Consider the following 16,828-nt stretch of genomic DNA (forward strand, 5'->3'; position numbering starts at 1 on the left):
TTTAGAGGGAGAAAGGCCAAAGTTAGAACATTGGAAGAGAGAGACAAATTTTTGGCTACATACGGAGAGGATCTTCAAAAAGGAATTGAACTACCTTCTGGGCCTGGGGCAACGCCAGCATCAACACCAGCACCTGGGGAACCTGAAGATTTAGAGAAGATACCACCCCTGGAGAAATAACCAGATTGATCCAGGATGTCTCTGCAACTACTGAGTTGGAATATTAATGGTTGTAACATTCCGGAAAAAAGGAAGAAAATATTTCACATATTAAAAAAAGAACAATTGGACATTATCTGTTTACAAGAAACACACGTGACGAGGCTCCACAGAAAAGTGTTAATAAATAAAAGATTGGGCCAGGAATTCGTATCGTCGGACAAAGTTAAGAAGAGAGGCGTGGTGATATATGCAAAAGAGAGCCTGTCACCTAAATTCTTATTTAAAGATGAACATGGAAGAATTTTGGCTATTGAGATACAATATCAGGGAGAGAAACTGTTGATATTAGGAATCTATGCACCTAATGAAGGGAAATCGGAATTTTACAAGAAGCTGCAGGAGACAATGCTGGACTATCTGGATTACAACAACATCATAATGATGGGAGATATGAACGGGGTCGTATCAACTAACATGGACAAGTCACAAAGTCAAAATGTTACAAAAGACGGCAGACTACCTAAAACCTTTTTTGAAATGACTGACAATATGGATTTGATTGACATTTGGAGGACAAAGAACCCACTAGGAAGAGAGGGAACATTCTTTTCTGAAGCCCAACTGACCTGGACAAGAATCGACCAAATATGGATTTCTAGAGGCCTGGCACCTAAGGTCAGAAAAGTGGAAATCTGCCCAAAGACCTGTTCCGACCATAATGCAGTAAAGATGGATATGACACTATTTCCAACTGGATCCTTTAGATGGAAAATGAATGACAATTTGTTCAGAGATCAGGAAATTACCAAGAAGGCCCAAAAAGTTTTGAAGGACTATTTTGAGATAAATATGAATAATATGGTGGAAAAAAGAATAATCTGGGACGCAAGTAAAGCTGTAATGAGGGGATTCTTGATACAACAGAATGCAGTAAAGAAAAGAACACAAAATGAGAAAAAAGATAAGATCTTGGATAAAATAAAAGAATTAGAGAAGAAATTAAGAGTGAATCCGAAGTCACAGCCAACTCTGAGAGAAATTAAACTTTATCAAACACAATACTCTAAATTGATAAATCAGGAAATTGAATGGAAAGTTAAATTAATGAAACAAAAAACGTTTGAGTCGGCGAATAAATGTGGAAAACTGCTAGCTTGGCAGTTGAAGAGAAGACAAAGATTAAATACTGTTACAAACTTAGAGGTTGATGGAAAAAACATTCAGAATCCAGTGGACATCAGAAAGTGTTTCCAGAGATATTTCAAAAAATTATACACCCAAGGGCCGCAAGACGATGTTGAGATTAAACAATTTTTGGCAAAAAACAGACTATCTAAATTGTCACAAGAAAATAGGACAATCCTGAATTCTAAAATAACACGACAGGAGATTGAACAAGCCATCCAGAACATGCAACTCGGCAAATCTCCAGGACCAGATGGGCTGACCTCCAAGTACTATAAGACATTAAAAGACTATTTGATACAACCCTTGATGGAGGTCAGCAATGAAATTATGGAGGGGAAGAGGGCACCGGAGTCGTGGAAGGAAGCGTTTATCACATTAATACCAAAGTCGGAAGCTGAAAAGACACAACTTAAGAACTACCGTCCCATCTCTCTTTTAAATGTGGATTACAAAATATTTGCAGACATTTTGGCAAATAGATTTAAAAAAGTTTTAAATGAAGTAATTCACAAGGACCAGGCTGGCTTTCTCCCAGGTAGACATCTGTTTGCTAATACAAGGAACATTATTGACATCTTGGAACTTTTGCAAACAGATATAAATACAAAAGCAGTCTTAATTTTTATAGACGCGGAGAAGGCCTTTGACAATATCTCCTGGAAATTTATGATGGGAAATTTAAAAGAGATGGGAGTGGGACGGGGTTTTGAGAATGGGATTGAGGCGATATATTCAGAACAGAAAGCTAAATTGATAGTTAATAATGTGGTTACAGAAGAGTTCAAAATTGAAAAAGGGACACGACAAGGTTGCCCTATTTCCCCTTTGTTATTCATTTCGGTTCTGGAAGTGCTATTGAACATGATTAGAGGGGATCGGTTGGTGGAAGGAATTCAGGTCGGTCAGAAACAATATAAATTAAAAGCTTTCGCAGATGACCTGGTCTTGACCTTGCAGAAGCCAGAGCCCAGTACGAAAAGAGTATTACAACTGATCAATGACTTTGGTCGGGTGGCTGGATTTAAACTAAATAAACAGAAAACTAAGGTTTTGGGGAAAAATTTGACTGATACAGAGTCAGAACGGTTTCAGAATGAGACGGAACTCAATGTGGTTAAAAAAGTAAAATACCTAGGGGTAAACATAACAGTAAAAAATCTAAGTCTATTTAAGGATAATTATGAAAAATGCTGGACAGAAATTAAGAGAGACTTAGATAGTTGGTCAAAATTGAAACTTTCTTTGTTAGGCCGAATTGCTGCTATCAAGATGAATGTATTGCCAAGGATGTTGTTTTTATTTCAAACACTTCAGGTTTTGGACAAAACGGAGTGCTTTCAGAAGTGGCAGAGAGACATTTCTAAGTTTGTCTGGCAGGGCAAAAAGCCCAGAATTAAGTTTAAGATATTAACCGATGCAAAACAAAGAGGGGGCTTTGCCCTGCCAGACTTAAAGTTGTATTATGAAGCCGCAGCGTTCTGCTGGCTAAAAGACTGGCTACTTCTTGAAGACACTGATGTGTTGGATTTGGAAGGGTTTAACAACGCTTTTGGATGGCATGCATATCTATGGTATGACAAGGTTAAAGCAAATAAGGCCTTTAAGAACCATATTGTCAGAAAATCACTGTTTAATGTCTGGACAAAATATAAAGACTTGCTGGAAAATAAAACACCAAGGTGGCTTTCACCTCTGGAAGCTAAGGCCCGAAAAAGACCCAATATGGAGGCTAAATGGCCAAAATATTGGGAAATACTAGAAAAGGATGGAGACAATTGGAAATTGCAGAGTTTGGAGAAAATGAAAGACAAAGTGCGAGATTGGCTACATTACGCTCAGATTAAAGAAGTTTTTAAAAATGATAAGAAACTAGGGTTCCAGGTGGAGAAATCGAAACTAGAAACAGAATTGTTAGAACCAAAGATTAAGGTACTTTCAAGGATGTATAACTTGCTGTTGAAATGGAATACACAAGATGAAACGGTTAAATCGGCTATGATAAGGTGGGCACAGGACATTGGGCATAATATCATGTTTGAGGACTGGGAGAGGTTGTGGAGTAATGGATTGAAATTTACTGCATGTAACGCTCTGAAAGAAAATGTAATGAAAATGATTTATAGATGGTATATGACCCCAGTCAAACTTGCCAAAATTTACCACTTGTCTGATAATAAGTGTTGGAAATGCAGAGAGTGTGAGGGAACGTTCTTCCACCTCTGGTGGACTTGCCCTAAAGTGAAGGCGTTCTGGGAAATGATTTATAATGAATTGAAAAAGGTATTTAAATATACCTTCACTAAGAAACCAGAGGCTTTCCTTTTGGGTATTGTCGGCCAAGGGGTGGCAAAGAAGGACCAGACATTTTTTATGTATGCAACAACAGCAGCAAGGATACTTCTCGCAAAACACTGGAAAACTCAAGATCTACCCACACTGGAAGAATGGCAGATGCAACTGATAGACTACATGGAACTGGCTGAAATGACCGGCAGAATTCGTGACCTGGGAGAAGAGAGGACTGAGGAGGATTGGAAGAAATTTAAGAACTATTTACAAAAGCATTGTAATCTGAGTGAATGCTAAATAAGATGCTAGACTAAAACAACTGAGCACCACCAAATTTAGAAGTTTTTAAGAAAATAAGTAAGACTGTGAAATTTAGCTCCTTCTGAGAATTATAAGATTATGAAATATAGAAGGGATATAAGAAATTTAAATAAGATGATAAATTGCTGACAAAATGTTATAACGATGAAAGTGGGAGCGGGAGATGTGAGGAAGTCCAAAGAAAATGTGAAACTATGTTAAGACAAATGTTATATTGATTATTATGTTTACTTTTATTGTAAAACCCAATAAATTGCTTTAAAAAAAAAAAAATGAAGAAGAAGAAGCAGCGTTTGGATTTGATATCCCGCCTTTCACTCCCCTTCAGGAGTCTCAAAGCGGCTAACATTCTCCTTTCCCTTCCTCCCCCACAACAAACACTCTGTGAGGTGAGTGGGGCTGAGAGACTTCAGAGAAGTTTGACTGGCCCAAGGTCACCCAGCAGCTGCATGTGGAGGAGCAGGGAAGCGAACCCGGTTCCCCAGATTACGAATCTACCGCTCTTAGCCACTACACCACACTGGCTCTCACATTGGGTTTCCTTTTGGTCTTTTGTGTGTGTGTTGCTTGCTTTTGGCTGTTGCTACATGCTCATAAGCCCTGAGGAGGGGACAGGATAGAAAAGGAACTAAAAAACAGACTTCCCAGAAACTTACCAATAAGGGGATATGGAGCATCTTCTCTACCAGAATTCACCCAAAGCTGATATTCTTTTTCAGAGCCCTTTAAAAACACAATCACACAGGTATTGCAATTTGTTGTTTGTAATTCTATATTGAAGAAAACCAAATAAAACTAAAATAAAGAAATGCAATTCCACAGTTAAGGCAGCTCCTATTATACAGGGCAGTCACAGAAACTGGTACTATGCTTTGTGGTTTCCTGCTCCCATGAGTATGGAAATATGCAGCAGAGTGGTATTAGGAGATGGGGTATTTTATGCTAGGTATTACATAGGTGAAGGAAAGAAACGTTATGTCTTTGATAGTATCCCCATGGCTCTTGGTCTTCTTTAAAATACACGTCTAGCACCATGGATGCTACTTCAATACCACTGCAGGGTTCACTTCAGTGGCCTGCAGACAATGCAGTTTCTTTTCCCCACAGAATCAGTGCTCAAAGTCCAATGCAATTGTCCTGCTATTTATACACCTGGCTCTGAAACAGAGGACCACAGCTAATGGAAGGGATTCCTACAGTGCAGGGTGCACAGCTTTGGCAATTCGTAACCCTGACCAAAGAAGCAAAATTAAAGCAAGAGGAAGAATCCCAAATCATTTCAGGCAGAACAAATTGCTTTATCCAGACTCCAGCTACAATCTTGGTCCAGAGCCCCACACTGTAGGTTTTGTACATATTGCATGAGTTCTTGGGCCAACTGAGGCTTTAGAAGTGGGTGGCTAAGTAGAAACAAGAGCCAAGCCTTCTTCTACACACAAATTCATTAAGGCAAAGAGGTGGATTGTCTTTTTTGCTGAAAAGAGATGGGGGGATTAAAACTCAGAAAAATAAATATATTTCCTCTGAGTCCTGTTAATGTTCATTCCCCCACCAATGATTTTTCCTGGTGGCCCAAGTTAGAGAGTGCTTTAGCTTTCTACTACCTATGGGGTAACGTAAGCACACATCAGCCAATAATGCAAGTTGTTAAAGAGTACATTTTTAAAAATGACATCATGAATACTCACATTGATTCCAAGTTGCTGCAAGGCCATGAGGACTATGTCACTTGCTGTGTCTGTGCTGTTTATGGTTAAGGTTTTTGACTGTTGGGGGAGAAAAGAGGTTGAAGAGAACATTATTACCCAAATCACAGCACTTTAAAAGTAGTTAAGTACAGCATGAAGCTTATACTTTTGCAGGAGGAAATGTTAGCTGGAACTTTGATGTAATATCTACACCCAGGAAGCACACCTGATGAAGCAACGTTTAACTTTACCATATACCTTTTTGAGGAAGGGCAGATCAAAAGTATTCTTATGGCTGCATGGAAACCCCACTTGTGATTAGGGAGATAGAAGAATTCCATCAGAAACTGAAACCAGAGCAGAAATTCTCACAACTTGCATGTTTGTCTGAGGTCACTAACAGAAATCATGTAAGTGAATAGGAGTGCTTGATGCAATTGTTGTTTTTTCAGTCAGCAAACATTATGTGAATAATGTTATCTTCTACATTGCTTTTGATGCTTCTCTTCCATTGAAATGCACTAAAATTAATTCATAATTAACTGCAAAAGCTTCTGCCCTAGCAGAGAGTGAGACAAATAAAGTAAAAAAAATGTCCACAGGACTTCTCGGTTTCAGGATCTTGCGCCAGTTTTTTCTCTGCAAAATATCAAAAACAGCCTTCTGCATGAGCCACTGAAAAATAATAAACTGACAAAAAGACTTAAACGAAGGAGTACAAACGCAGTCTATTTTTGCCTGGGGATATAGCTGAATGATCAGAACATAAACAAAGGGGGGGGGGAGATAACATTTTCCCAAAGCAATGACATCTGGCACCCAGGAGTAGGTCAGCACATTTGCATAAGGCTTGCCTTTGGCTAGAGAATATAATAAAATAATTTGTGCTGCATATGCCTCCTCCCTAACTAGCCCTTACTCTAGCATAAAATGAAACAATTCCCCAAGATCTCCAGCTGCTCTTGCAAAAAAAGGGAAGGCGAGCTTCATAGAAAGTGTTCAGATTTTTAGGAAGCTTCCATCTGCCACTCTACTGCCTTATCAGTGGTATTTCTGGCACTACTGTGTTGTACTTCAAGGATGACCAATCCAAGGGAGCCTCCAGTGACTCAGTTGTAAAGGTTCTGAACTACTGCACAATTTTCGTGCGTACACAAAACTGACAGATGCCGTTCCCCAAACATCTCAGCTGAGTTTTGTTCAAACTGTCTTAAACCAGCATGATTGCCCTTTGTTTGGATGATATAATCGGAAATACTTGCTTTGATCCTCAGTTCCTTATAGCCAATTTTATAATGAGCCGGAGTGATAAAAAATGAAAAAGAAGGTCATGGACCACTGGTAAAATGTGACTGGATAAAATCCCAGTGCTAGAATTCAGTTCTGAGATATACAAGGAAATTTTGGGGGAACGAGGAAGCATTAGGACAATGCTCCCCAGCAGAATTCATGCAGGAGACTAGAATTTTCTGAGTACCGAGTACAGCATAGGGAAAATCTCAAAGGGCTTCTGAGATGCCTACTAGAGGTTTCCTACATATATTTGTAGAAACAAGAACAGGCAGGATGCTGGGTTTCTCTTTGGTGAACAGTCTCCAACATAGGAAATAGGAGGAGACGGATAGGAGACATGATAGCCACCTTCAAATATCTAACTGGCTGTCACATGGGGGATGGAGGAAATTTGTTTACTCCTGCTTCAGAGGGTAGGACCCAAACCACTGGATTCAAGTTACAGGAAAAGAGATTCCAACTATACACCAGGAAGAACTTTCTGGCAGTAAGAGCTGTTCGACAGTGGTCATAAACCATGGTTTGTGAAGAAGCCAAGGTCATAAACCATGGTTTGAACTAAGCAGAGCTCCCCCACGTTTGGATGCAGTAGGGAGTTCTGATTAGTTTAAAAGCAGATGCTCCTGACTGCCTCCTTGCCATCATAGTAGATGAGATGGGGGTATGGTGTTCAAACCCATGGCTTGTTCATGTAATGTGAAACCATAGTCTGCAAAGACTCTGTGCTATATTGGTTAATGGTCTTGTAAACAAACACCTAAATTTTGTTCTCAGAAATAAGCGTTACACATCAAGCAGCATTTGAATTTTCACAGCTGTTTGCCAAGGAACAGGTACAACGATAGCACTGACGCGCTCTTCATTCAGCGTGGCTTATGAACACTTACATATGCACAGCTTCCAATATCCTTTGCAATGATTTTCAACGGAATGCTCTTGGGATAGTCTTTTTCCTTCTCTTCCTTGATACGGCTGTCAAAGCAAGCAGAAATGGAGTTGTTTAACAAAACAGAGATTGAAACAACAGAATAATAGAAGGGAAAATATGTTATGCTGATGCTCTAAATGCGAAGAGCTCTTCTGAAACAGCTTGCCTCTAAAAAGCACCTTTAAAATGAGAAGGACCTCTTCTACACAAATAGTTTGATTATTCCCTTCAAATGGTAGATTTGGAGTCTGCAAAATTAAATCCTATTCAGTAAGAAAAGCTCCATCCAATTTTGCTATCTAAGCAACATGCCAGTTTCTCTAATCTACTTTCACAAAACTTTTTCAATTTCTGGAGGCACAAAATGAAACTACATATCAACAAGATGGCAACAAGGAACTGTCCTAGGTTCCGAATGACAGACAAGACTTTGTATGGGCTATTATGGCAAAACAGAAATACCTTTGCAGGAAAGTAAGCCACTTCTCTTTCTGCTCGATGGAACTGAAACAAAGAAAAACAAGTTTTAAGTGATAGCTATGTACCACATTTCCCAACTTAATAAAAGCTTTAGAATCAAAATTTCGAAGTAGATTATTCCCTCCATGCCCAAGCTGAGAGCTAGCTGAGAAACTAAACTGGTTGGATGAGGCCAGCTGGTAAATGGCACCAATAGCTGTGGCCTTAGCAAGCGACCCATCAATTCATGTACCTCGTGTCTTTGTATCTTTTCATCTCTCAGAAAGTGTTTCAAAGCCTCCCATGGATTCAGAGGATGTTAAGGGAAGTATAAATTGCTTTCACATCATGCACTTCATAAATATTTGGACTTTCCTTTACAAGAACTCTTGTAAAATTCTTCAAATGCTCTCTTTACCTCCCATTGTGAATGGCTTGGCTTACATAAAATCTAAAATTCCCTTTTTAACAGAGGCCATCATATTTATAAAGTCAGACTATTTCAGAATCAACAAAAGACAGTCAAGAAAAAGTACCTATTAAAACATGTTTTTTCCACTGACATATAAAATCAAAGCTACGCTATCACCATAAACCAGAACCTACTTACTCTAAAATTGTAAAAGTGGAGATCAGTGAGATTCCAATTAAGTGGGTTGTGGACTGCAGCATAGACAATCAAAACTTTTCTGTCAAATTTATTTGGCAAGAAATAAAAGAGTGCCACCTTATATATTCTCTCTTGATATAGACATTGCCATTTATAAGCCAGGCTGCCAATCTGTTTCCAGGCTTGATTCAAGGTACGTAGTTTTGGCCCGGGACAGAATATCTCAGAGAAGAAGCCTTCCCCATACAAGCCTGCCCTATACTGTCACTCATATTCCAAGTATCTTCTTAGGGGATCCTCCTGCCCCAGTCTTCTCCAATACAGTGGTACCTCAGGTTACATACGCTTCAGGTTACATACGCTTCAGGTTACAGACTCTGCTAACCCAGAAATAGTGCTTCAGGTTAAGAACTTTGCTTCAGGATGAGAACAGAAAACGTGCTCTGGCGGCGTGGCAGCAGCAGGAGGCCCCATTAGCTAAAGGGGTGCTTCAGGTTAAGAACAGTTTCAGGTTAAGAACGGACCTCCGGAATGAATTAAGAACTTAACCCGAGGTACCACTGTATTGAAAGCAAAAATATAATCTTAACCTAGAATTAGAGATACCAAAGGGTATGATAAAAGCTTGGATTTATCTCAATTTAATAAGACTTCATTTTGGGTTGTTAAAAATAAAGGTTTTATTATGACTGATGAAGTGCCAATGGATTTCTAGAATAGAATGACAGAAGTTCACTGGATAGAATCCAACACTGCACAGCTGTATCTCCCACTCACGAAATGGGACTTCACCTTCCTATGTTTGCCCTGAAGACCTCTGCACACCCTAAAAATCTGCTCTCCAACCCTTCAGAGCAGATTTTGGAGGTGAAGTCCATTCCATAAGGATAAATTAATTTCCTTCAGGCATGGACAGTAATTGATACTAGTACCAGAAGGGGTCCAACCTATCTTACGTGTTCTCATCTCTCTTGCCCTTCTTGGCTGTTAAAAGTGAATCAGAGCGGACTGACCAACTGGCTCAACTATTTCGCTTTTCTGCTCTATATCCATTGCAGGGACCACCAGGAGGACCTCAATAGCATCCCTCTCCCCAGAAACTCTGGAAACTGAAGCTCTGTGTGGGTGACTACAGATCTCTAACAAAAATCTCAGCAGTCTTATCAAAATGACAATTTCCAGAATCTTTTGAAAGAAGCCATGACAGTCAAACTGTGTAAAGGCAGAAGGTCTATACCACAAATGCACCACAAAAACCATGAGAAAAGTAAGTATGACTTGCATGCATGTAAATTATTATTTCATGTGCATTTGAAGAACTGCCACAAAACTGTTACTTTGAAAAGCAAGACCCAGAGGGCTCCACTCATTCCAAGCTGCAGAAGGAATCTTGATTCAACACCAGCTTCATTTGCACTATGAAGGGTCTCTCATTGAGGTAATTCATAAAAAAGGGTACTGGGTATTTTCAACTCTTGGTCATTCATAAACTTTAACGCTGTTGGATGAATGCAGGCAGAAAGGAGGCAACCAATGCAAATAGTCTCTCATACCTGAAGCTGGCAACACAGTTGGTGGTGGGCCATCCTAAAACAAAAGACTTCTCCAGGTCAGTGCTACCTTCACAGACCTCTTCCAGGCAAGAAGCTGTCCACATGTCACAGAGACGCGCCTGGCTCTTCAGTTTGAAATGCAAGTGTGACCTGTAATTAAAAGAAGTCTGTTATAGTACATCCCTGGCAACTGAAGGTTAGAAATAACTATGAAACAGGCACATTTCAGCCAGCGCAAAACTATAAAAACAATGGACTCTGTTGGAACTACACACAGGAGTTGCAACTGACACAGCCCTGGAGGCAAAAAGGGTGAACTAACAGATGATCACCAATTCAAAAATGGGCTTCGTTGGACCTGACCGAGTTCTGCAGTGAAACAAAGACTGCTTCCAAATGCTGTATTTCAAGAAAAACAGTGAATCCAGGAGTATATATCTGCCCTTACAAGTGGAAACAAGAGTAATCTCAAAGCCATGTCAAGAAAGGTCAGAGAATGTTCTGATGTCACTTTGGTATTCAAGCCACTTCGAGTCATTCGGTACAAAAGCAGCTCATTAATATAAATAAAAACGAAAATGAACACACTTGCTGACCTCAGGCTCTCTGTTGTGTGCGAAGCCTGGTGTGGAAGCATAAAAAGGCTGACATAGTAAGTATGGGGAAGGTCACATGTACTTGGCCTTTCCCTCAACTCTTGTCAGATGCGTATCAATGGGACAAGCAGGCTTACCAGACACGGAAGAGACGCCTGACTTGAGCATATTCACAATTTTGCTGACTATTACTGCTTTGTGTGGTTTTGCTACTGATATTAGTATTGATATTTCTAATTTGCCTTGCTTTTGGTTGGTTATATTGTGTTTTTATACTGCAAGCCACTTTAGACATCTTCGCTTTTATATATGCAGGCCCCATCAACCAAAATGCTGATGGGAGAGTTCCTATCAGCCTTGCATTAGGAATTCAGAGAAGACCTAACTTCCAGTGGGTGTTCAAATAGCCTTCTTTAACAGTCACTTCTGTCCGGAAGTGTTTGGCTTATTGTTATCTGATGCATTAGAAACTGAGAGCATGCCTTAACCCCCCCCCCCATACCATACACACACATACCAGCCATTCTCATTATAAGGTGCTGCAGCTGATCTCTATCACAGGGTAAGGAAGATCTCACATTCAAATAAATGTGGTATCTCTCCATGTTCTCGTTATGGGGAAGGTACACATGAGCCTTAATTCCACATTCCCAGTCTCATTTCAAGAGGATTCCCAAAGGCTAAGCAAGGGCAGAACAAGGCCTGGGAGGGATAGGCAAAGTGGAATTCCTTCTTCAGTATTAGTCTAATTTGCAGTACAAACAACATAGGACACATTCAGCAATCTAGATCTCCAATGTGAAAGCACTTGACCCTTGTGGATTTCAAAGGACTGACCTACATTTATGATGCTCTTACTTTTCCAAAGCTTTTAATATCTCGTCTGTTAACAGCTGTGGCTGGATGCTGTGCCGCAGAGGAACTGGCACCAGTTCAAATATCCACAGATGTAAACATAGCTCTGGACACAACTCACTGGGAAAAGCCTCCAATGAAAACCTCACCGAAATGAACAGGAGTTGGGCAAGATCACAGCCGTTCCGTTAGACAATTCTCTCAAGCTCCACTGATGTTTTCCCAGGCATTCTAGGTAGACAGCGCCTTCTGAGAATCAAACATCTGTATTCCCTATCATAGCTCCTGCTCCTAGTTCAGCATTTAATGTTGAAATTCTCAGGGGTTAATGTGATGCAGAAAATGGTAGTGTAAATCAGGAGTATAGAGTATTTCTCCCAATGAGATATGATTACAACACTGGGAGATATTTTGGTTTTTTTAAAAGGTAAGTAAGTGGGAGATACATATATGGTTTGGAAAAACTAGATAAACAAAAGTTTATCTTCTTCTCTCATGGTATGGGAACCCAGGGCATCCAATGAAACTGAATGTTGGGACTAAAATAAGGTGCCACAAGACTTTGGTCACATCCACACCAAACCTCCCTTCTGCTATCTCAGTTTCAGATATTTCATTTCTGGGAAATGTTATATTCTTATGGCTAACCTTTTTTTCCTGGCAGGGATCTTCCCAGGAAAATCTGAGATACACAGCTTTTCCTCATCACTTTATCCCCATGCCAGGAAACGCTTCATTTTATCTGTTAAATTTCCACATACTGAGCAGCCATTAAAGCCACAGAAGCAATAGCCCAAAAGTTGGCAGCTATAAAGCTCTCTTGAACACAGAACGCCAAGCTGACAATTAATTGTCTAATTAAACAATTAAAAGCAGCTCAGTTCTTTGTTGAAACCACTTCAACACAAATTGCCTGAATCAACAACGGTACAGAGGTGGTTTACAATAATGGCCATCTCCTAGGAGCCAGCCTCAAATAAAATCTGAATAAGAACCGACATTTCAAATACACTAAGTAAACTTCCTACCCCTCTTTTTTTTTGTAACCAATCACAATGCGACGGGGAAAGCAAAAAGTAGCTATGTTGCTCTGTTTAAAATCTCCTTCCAAATCTGCTGTTGGGAAATGCCCTTATTAAGAACAAGCAGATTGTCACAAAATTGGGGGAAGATTTGAGAACTCTTAATCAGGCAAGATGCTACACAGGAAGGAAAAATAAAGAATAAGTATAAAAATCAAGTAGGATGTTGTAGTCATGAGATCAGCTTGTAGACAAAGTTCCATGATACAAATTGCAAGTTGAGTAAATTCCTCCCAGGTGCCAGATACCACATTACACACCTAGAACTATGGGCTAAAGCAACAAGAGCTGCTCCCAATTTCTGATACTATAAAATCTTGCTTGTAACCCAGATCTGTCCCATGCTCAATTGGTAATTTACTTTTAATGAGCATGATTCAAATGAACATTACTCTAATTCCTATGGAAATAGCATATTTAGACTAGTGCTTCCAAGAGTTTCTTTAATTGCCTCTGTCCACCGCCTCACGTGTATCATTACCTCAGTTCCCCCCGCCATATCCTTTCAGTTCTATTCAGTTATAGCCCCATCTTTGTGGTGACCATGTCTGTGAAATGCCCCAATTCACCAAAACGTATGTTCTTGCTTCCTCAGCACAGTCAAATCAGCTGTGTTCTAGACAGTAACTGTTCTGGTGGATGCTCCCATTTCTATAGCCCTCTTCAGAAATTACACCCATATGTTTGACCAGTCTGAGAGGGGGTATTACTGACTGACCCTACCCTCTGGCACCTGTACATATAGCAAACCTGTAGCAAAAAAAATACTTTACAGATGAACACACAAGGGTGCCATGTGATAATGAACGGTGAAATGGCTCCTGATCATGTGATTTTTAAAAAATAATATGTTTTATTGGTTTTAAAAACCGTGTAACCTAAGTAATCAACAGAAAATGAAAATAAAAATAAAAATAAACAAACATTCATTCATTCCATAGTTGGTGCTTGTTGTAACAGTTTGTAGTTGGATTCAACATCACCTCCGGTCCCCCCATTGTGGTTCCCAGATTACATTCTTTATCTGCACGCTAAACTTTTGTCTCTTCTAGGTTGTTTCAATTACATTAATTTTATAAGATTCTCCTATTACACGCAGAAAGTCAATCCAGACCTGCCAACGGATTTATATTTTTGCAATGTTCTTTTAAATAAACTCTGTATACATCCCACTTTCTACTGAATTTCTCATCGGTAACATCTTGGAACCTTGCTGATAATCTAGCTAGTTCTGCATATTCTCACAATTTGTTTTGCCAGTCTAATTTGGATGGGATAGCTTCTCCTTTCCAACCTTTTGCGATTAAAATTTTGGCTGCTACTGTAGCATACATGAAAATTCTCCTGAATTTCTTTGAGATTTCATTACTCATTATTCCTAGCTGGAAGGCTTCAGGCTTCTTTGGAAAAGAGCATTTAAACATTTTTAAAAGTTCATTATAGATCATCTCCCAAAATTCTCTGATCTTTTTACAGTTCCACCCCATGTGGATCAATGTGCCTTCCACCTCCCTGCATTTCCAACAGGTGTTTCGCCTAGATCTGAACATTTTGGCCAGTTTGACAGGTGTTAAATACCACCTATAGAGCATTTTCATGCAGTTCTCTTTTAAATCATAGCATGCTGCAAATTTTATATCGTCCCTCCAAAGCCTCTCCCAGATCATGTGAATTTTTCACACATACAGCTTCTCTGCTACAGATGTTCAGGCTGCATGTTCAGATGCCAGAAAGAGGGGCTAATCTGTGTATTGATGGAATCCATGAGGTGTTATTTCTGAAGTGGGATTAAGTCTACACTCATTCTTGATCTTTTCCTCCCATATCTTTGCCAGATATGCAAATGGCCAGGACCGAAGGTGAAGTTATAGCTGCCAACATCACAAAGGCCCTCAAGTTTCCTGTAAGCAGGGAAAAGCAATTGCCATTTCCTTATGCACTACATACAGGTGAGGAACCTCTGAACTTCTAGATGAAAAATTCCCCAAACACATTATTTATCTTAATGTATCCCTCTTGTGTGCTTTAACACAGCAGTTTGCAAGGAGAAGGCTGACACACAGACTCAGAGGTATGGATTATAACATAAAAATACTAAGATCTAATGTAGTGGATTAGAATGTGAAAACAAGATAGCAAAAGAAACAAGAGGAAGCAATCCTGCATTTATGAGTAAACATATATAGAACTGTTCCGCCTGAAATTAATTAAAATTTGCACAGAAGCAATATGGAAGTCTGGTATTCTGATAAACATCAACAGTTACTTTGTCATGGAGATGCAGATTTTCCCCGTCAGAATTTCTTTCTTTGAGGCATGTAAGTCACCATTCCTCCCAAGAACCGAGTCATTTAACTCCTGTCACTACTGAGTACACAATCTGAGCCAGCCTTTGATTATATATCCTGTGTATCAGCAACAGACCTGGCAATCGCCTTTTTAATTAACACCTTGCTCTCTTCACTTCTTGGCTTTCAAAAACGTTAAGAGTGCTTCAGCACATTAGTTGTGCCAGGCAGTCTGTCAATCAAAGCCACTTGGATGTGAACATGAAAAATACAGGATATGATGTCCATATTCCTTTATCCCCACGTTTGACCATCAAGGATGCATTGGATGAACCTATCTGTAACTGTAACAGGGCTACATGCAATGTCTTCCATAGATTAACTAGTTACCTTACTTTTTCGTGTATTAGACGAAGGTTTTTTACTCCAAAATAAAGTAAAAAAATGGGGGGGGGGTCGTCTTATACATGGGTAGTTGCCTCCGTAAGCAGGATCTAGCGACTGGGTGGGTGAATGGTGTCTGCTGCAAGGGCTGCTTTTCTATTGGCTGCTGCTTTGTCAATCAGGTGGATTATTTGTGGATGCATCAAGGGCTGCTTTGGATTGGCTGCTGCTTTGTCAAATGGGTGGGTTATTAGCGGATGCGTCAAGGGCTGCTTTGGATTGGCTGCCGCTTCGGCAATTTGGCTTACATTGCTTGCGTTTGTTAGTGTATGCCAGTTGGGTGAGTGACATTTGGTTCGGCATATCCCCCCCATTGCTTATTTTCTTAAATGTGAGCCCCCCAAAATAGGGGGCGTCTAATACATGGGGGCGTCTAATAGACAGAAAAGTTTGGTGTTTGGTATTTGATGTTTCTTTTCTTAAAGTACCAACCTATTTTCCCTTCTTGTCTCCTCCTTCATATTTCTAATAAAATCCTGCTTTAATTTGGCTTTGGGGTTCAGAGTTCATTTGCGACAAGTTCAAGCGGCTGTGAGTTCAGGTAAGGAAATCTATCTGGTTCTTAATAATGAGTGGTTTAAAAACAAAGGGAGATCCTATTGATAACTATCTCATAAATAGATTTATTTAAGTGAGTAGTATTCATATAAACTTTACTAGAGCAGACCCACTAAAAGTAATGGATGTAACTTAGGTCATGTTCATTCATTTGAATGGGCCTGCTCTGAATAAAACTTCATTCAATACCACTCTCTGCTTTGTTATCACGAGTACACCCTTTTGCTTTAATGATCTTGCATTAGCAAGACCTGTTTGGAAGATGCTCCGAAACAGAAGGTGAGAGCACCGAGGAGTCTGGGTAAGCCGTCTGTGTGCAGTCAGGCTTGACACTGAGCTTGGATTATTCACTCAGCCATACACAAATTAAATCAAATTTAGAAGCTGGAGCTCTAGCATTCCAGCCTCCTGTAGTGCTTGTGGTTTCAGGCAATCCTTGGGGCTTCTTTCACATGTGATTATATGTGAGGAAGAAGCTAAGAAGGAAAAAGCCTGATGTCGTATAGTAAGTGTT

At 39.8% G+C, this 16,828-nt stretch overlaps 1 protein-coding gene across 4 annotated transcripts in view; it reads right to left on the reverse strand.

The window, feature by feature from the left end:
* ARHGAP20 (Rho GTPase activating protein 20) overlaps positions 1–16,828 on the reverse strand; it is an 82,847-nt gene that overhangs the window by 14,534 nt on the left and 51,485 nt on the right. For all 4 annotated transcript variants that reach the window (XM_081002110.1, XM_081002109.1, XM_081002111.1 and 1 more), the window contains exons 4-8: positions 10,492–10,641; positions 8,332–8,373; positions 7,829–7,913; positions 5,649–5,726; positions 4,617–4,683 (exon numbers count right to left, since the gene is read on the reverse strand). In XM_081002110.1, coding sequence (XP_080858236.1) covers positions 4,617–4,683; positions 5,649–5,726; positions 7,829–7,913; positions 8,332–8,373; positions 10,492–10,641 — 422 coding nt within the window. The remainder of the gene's footprint in view (positions 1–4,616; positions 4,684–5,648; positions 5,727–7,828; positions 7,914–8,331; positions 8,374–10,491; positions 10,642–16,828) is intronic.

The sequence above is a fragment of the Podarcis pityusensis genome (assembly GCF_964106645.2).
Source record: "Podarcis pityusensis genome assembly, chromosome: 4".
Taxonomy (NCBI): Eukaryota; Metazoa; Chordata; class Lepidosauria; order Squamata; family Lacertidae; genus Podarcis; species Podarcis pityusensis.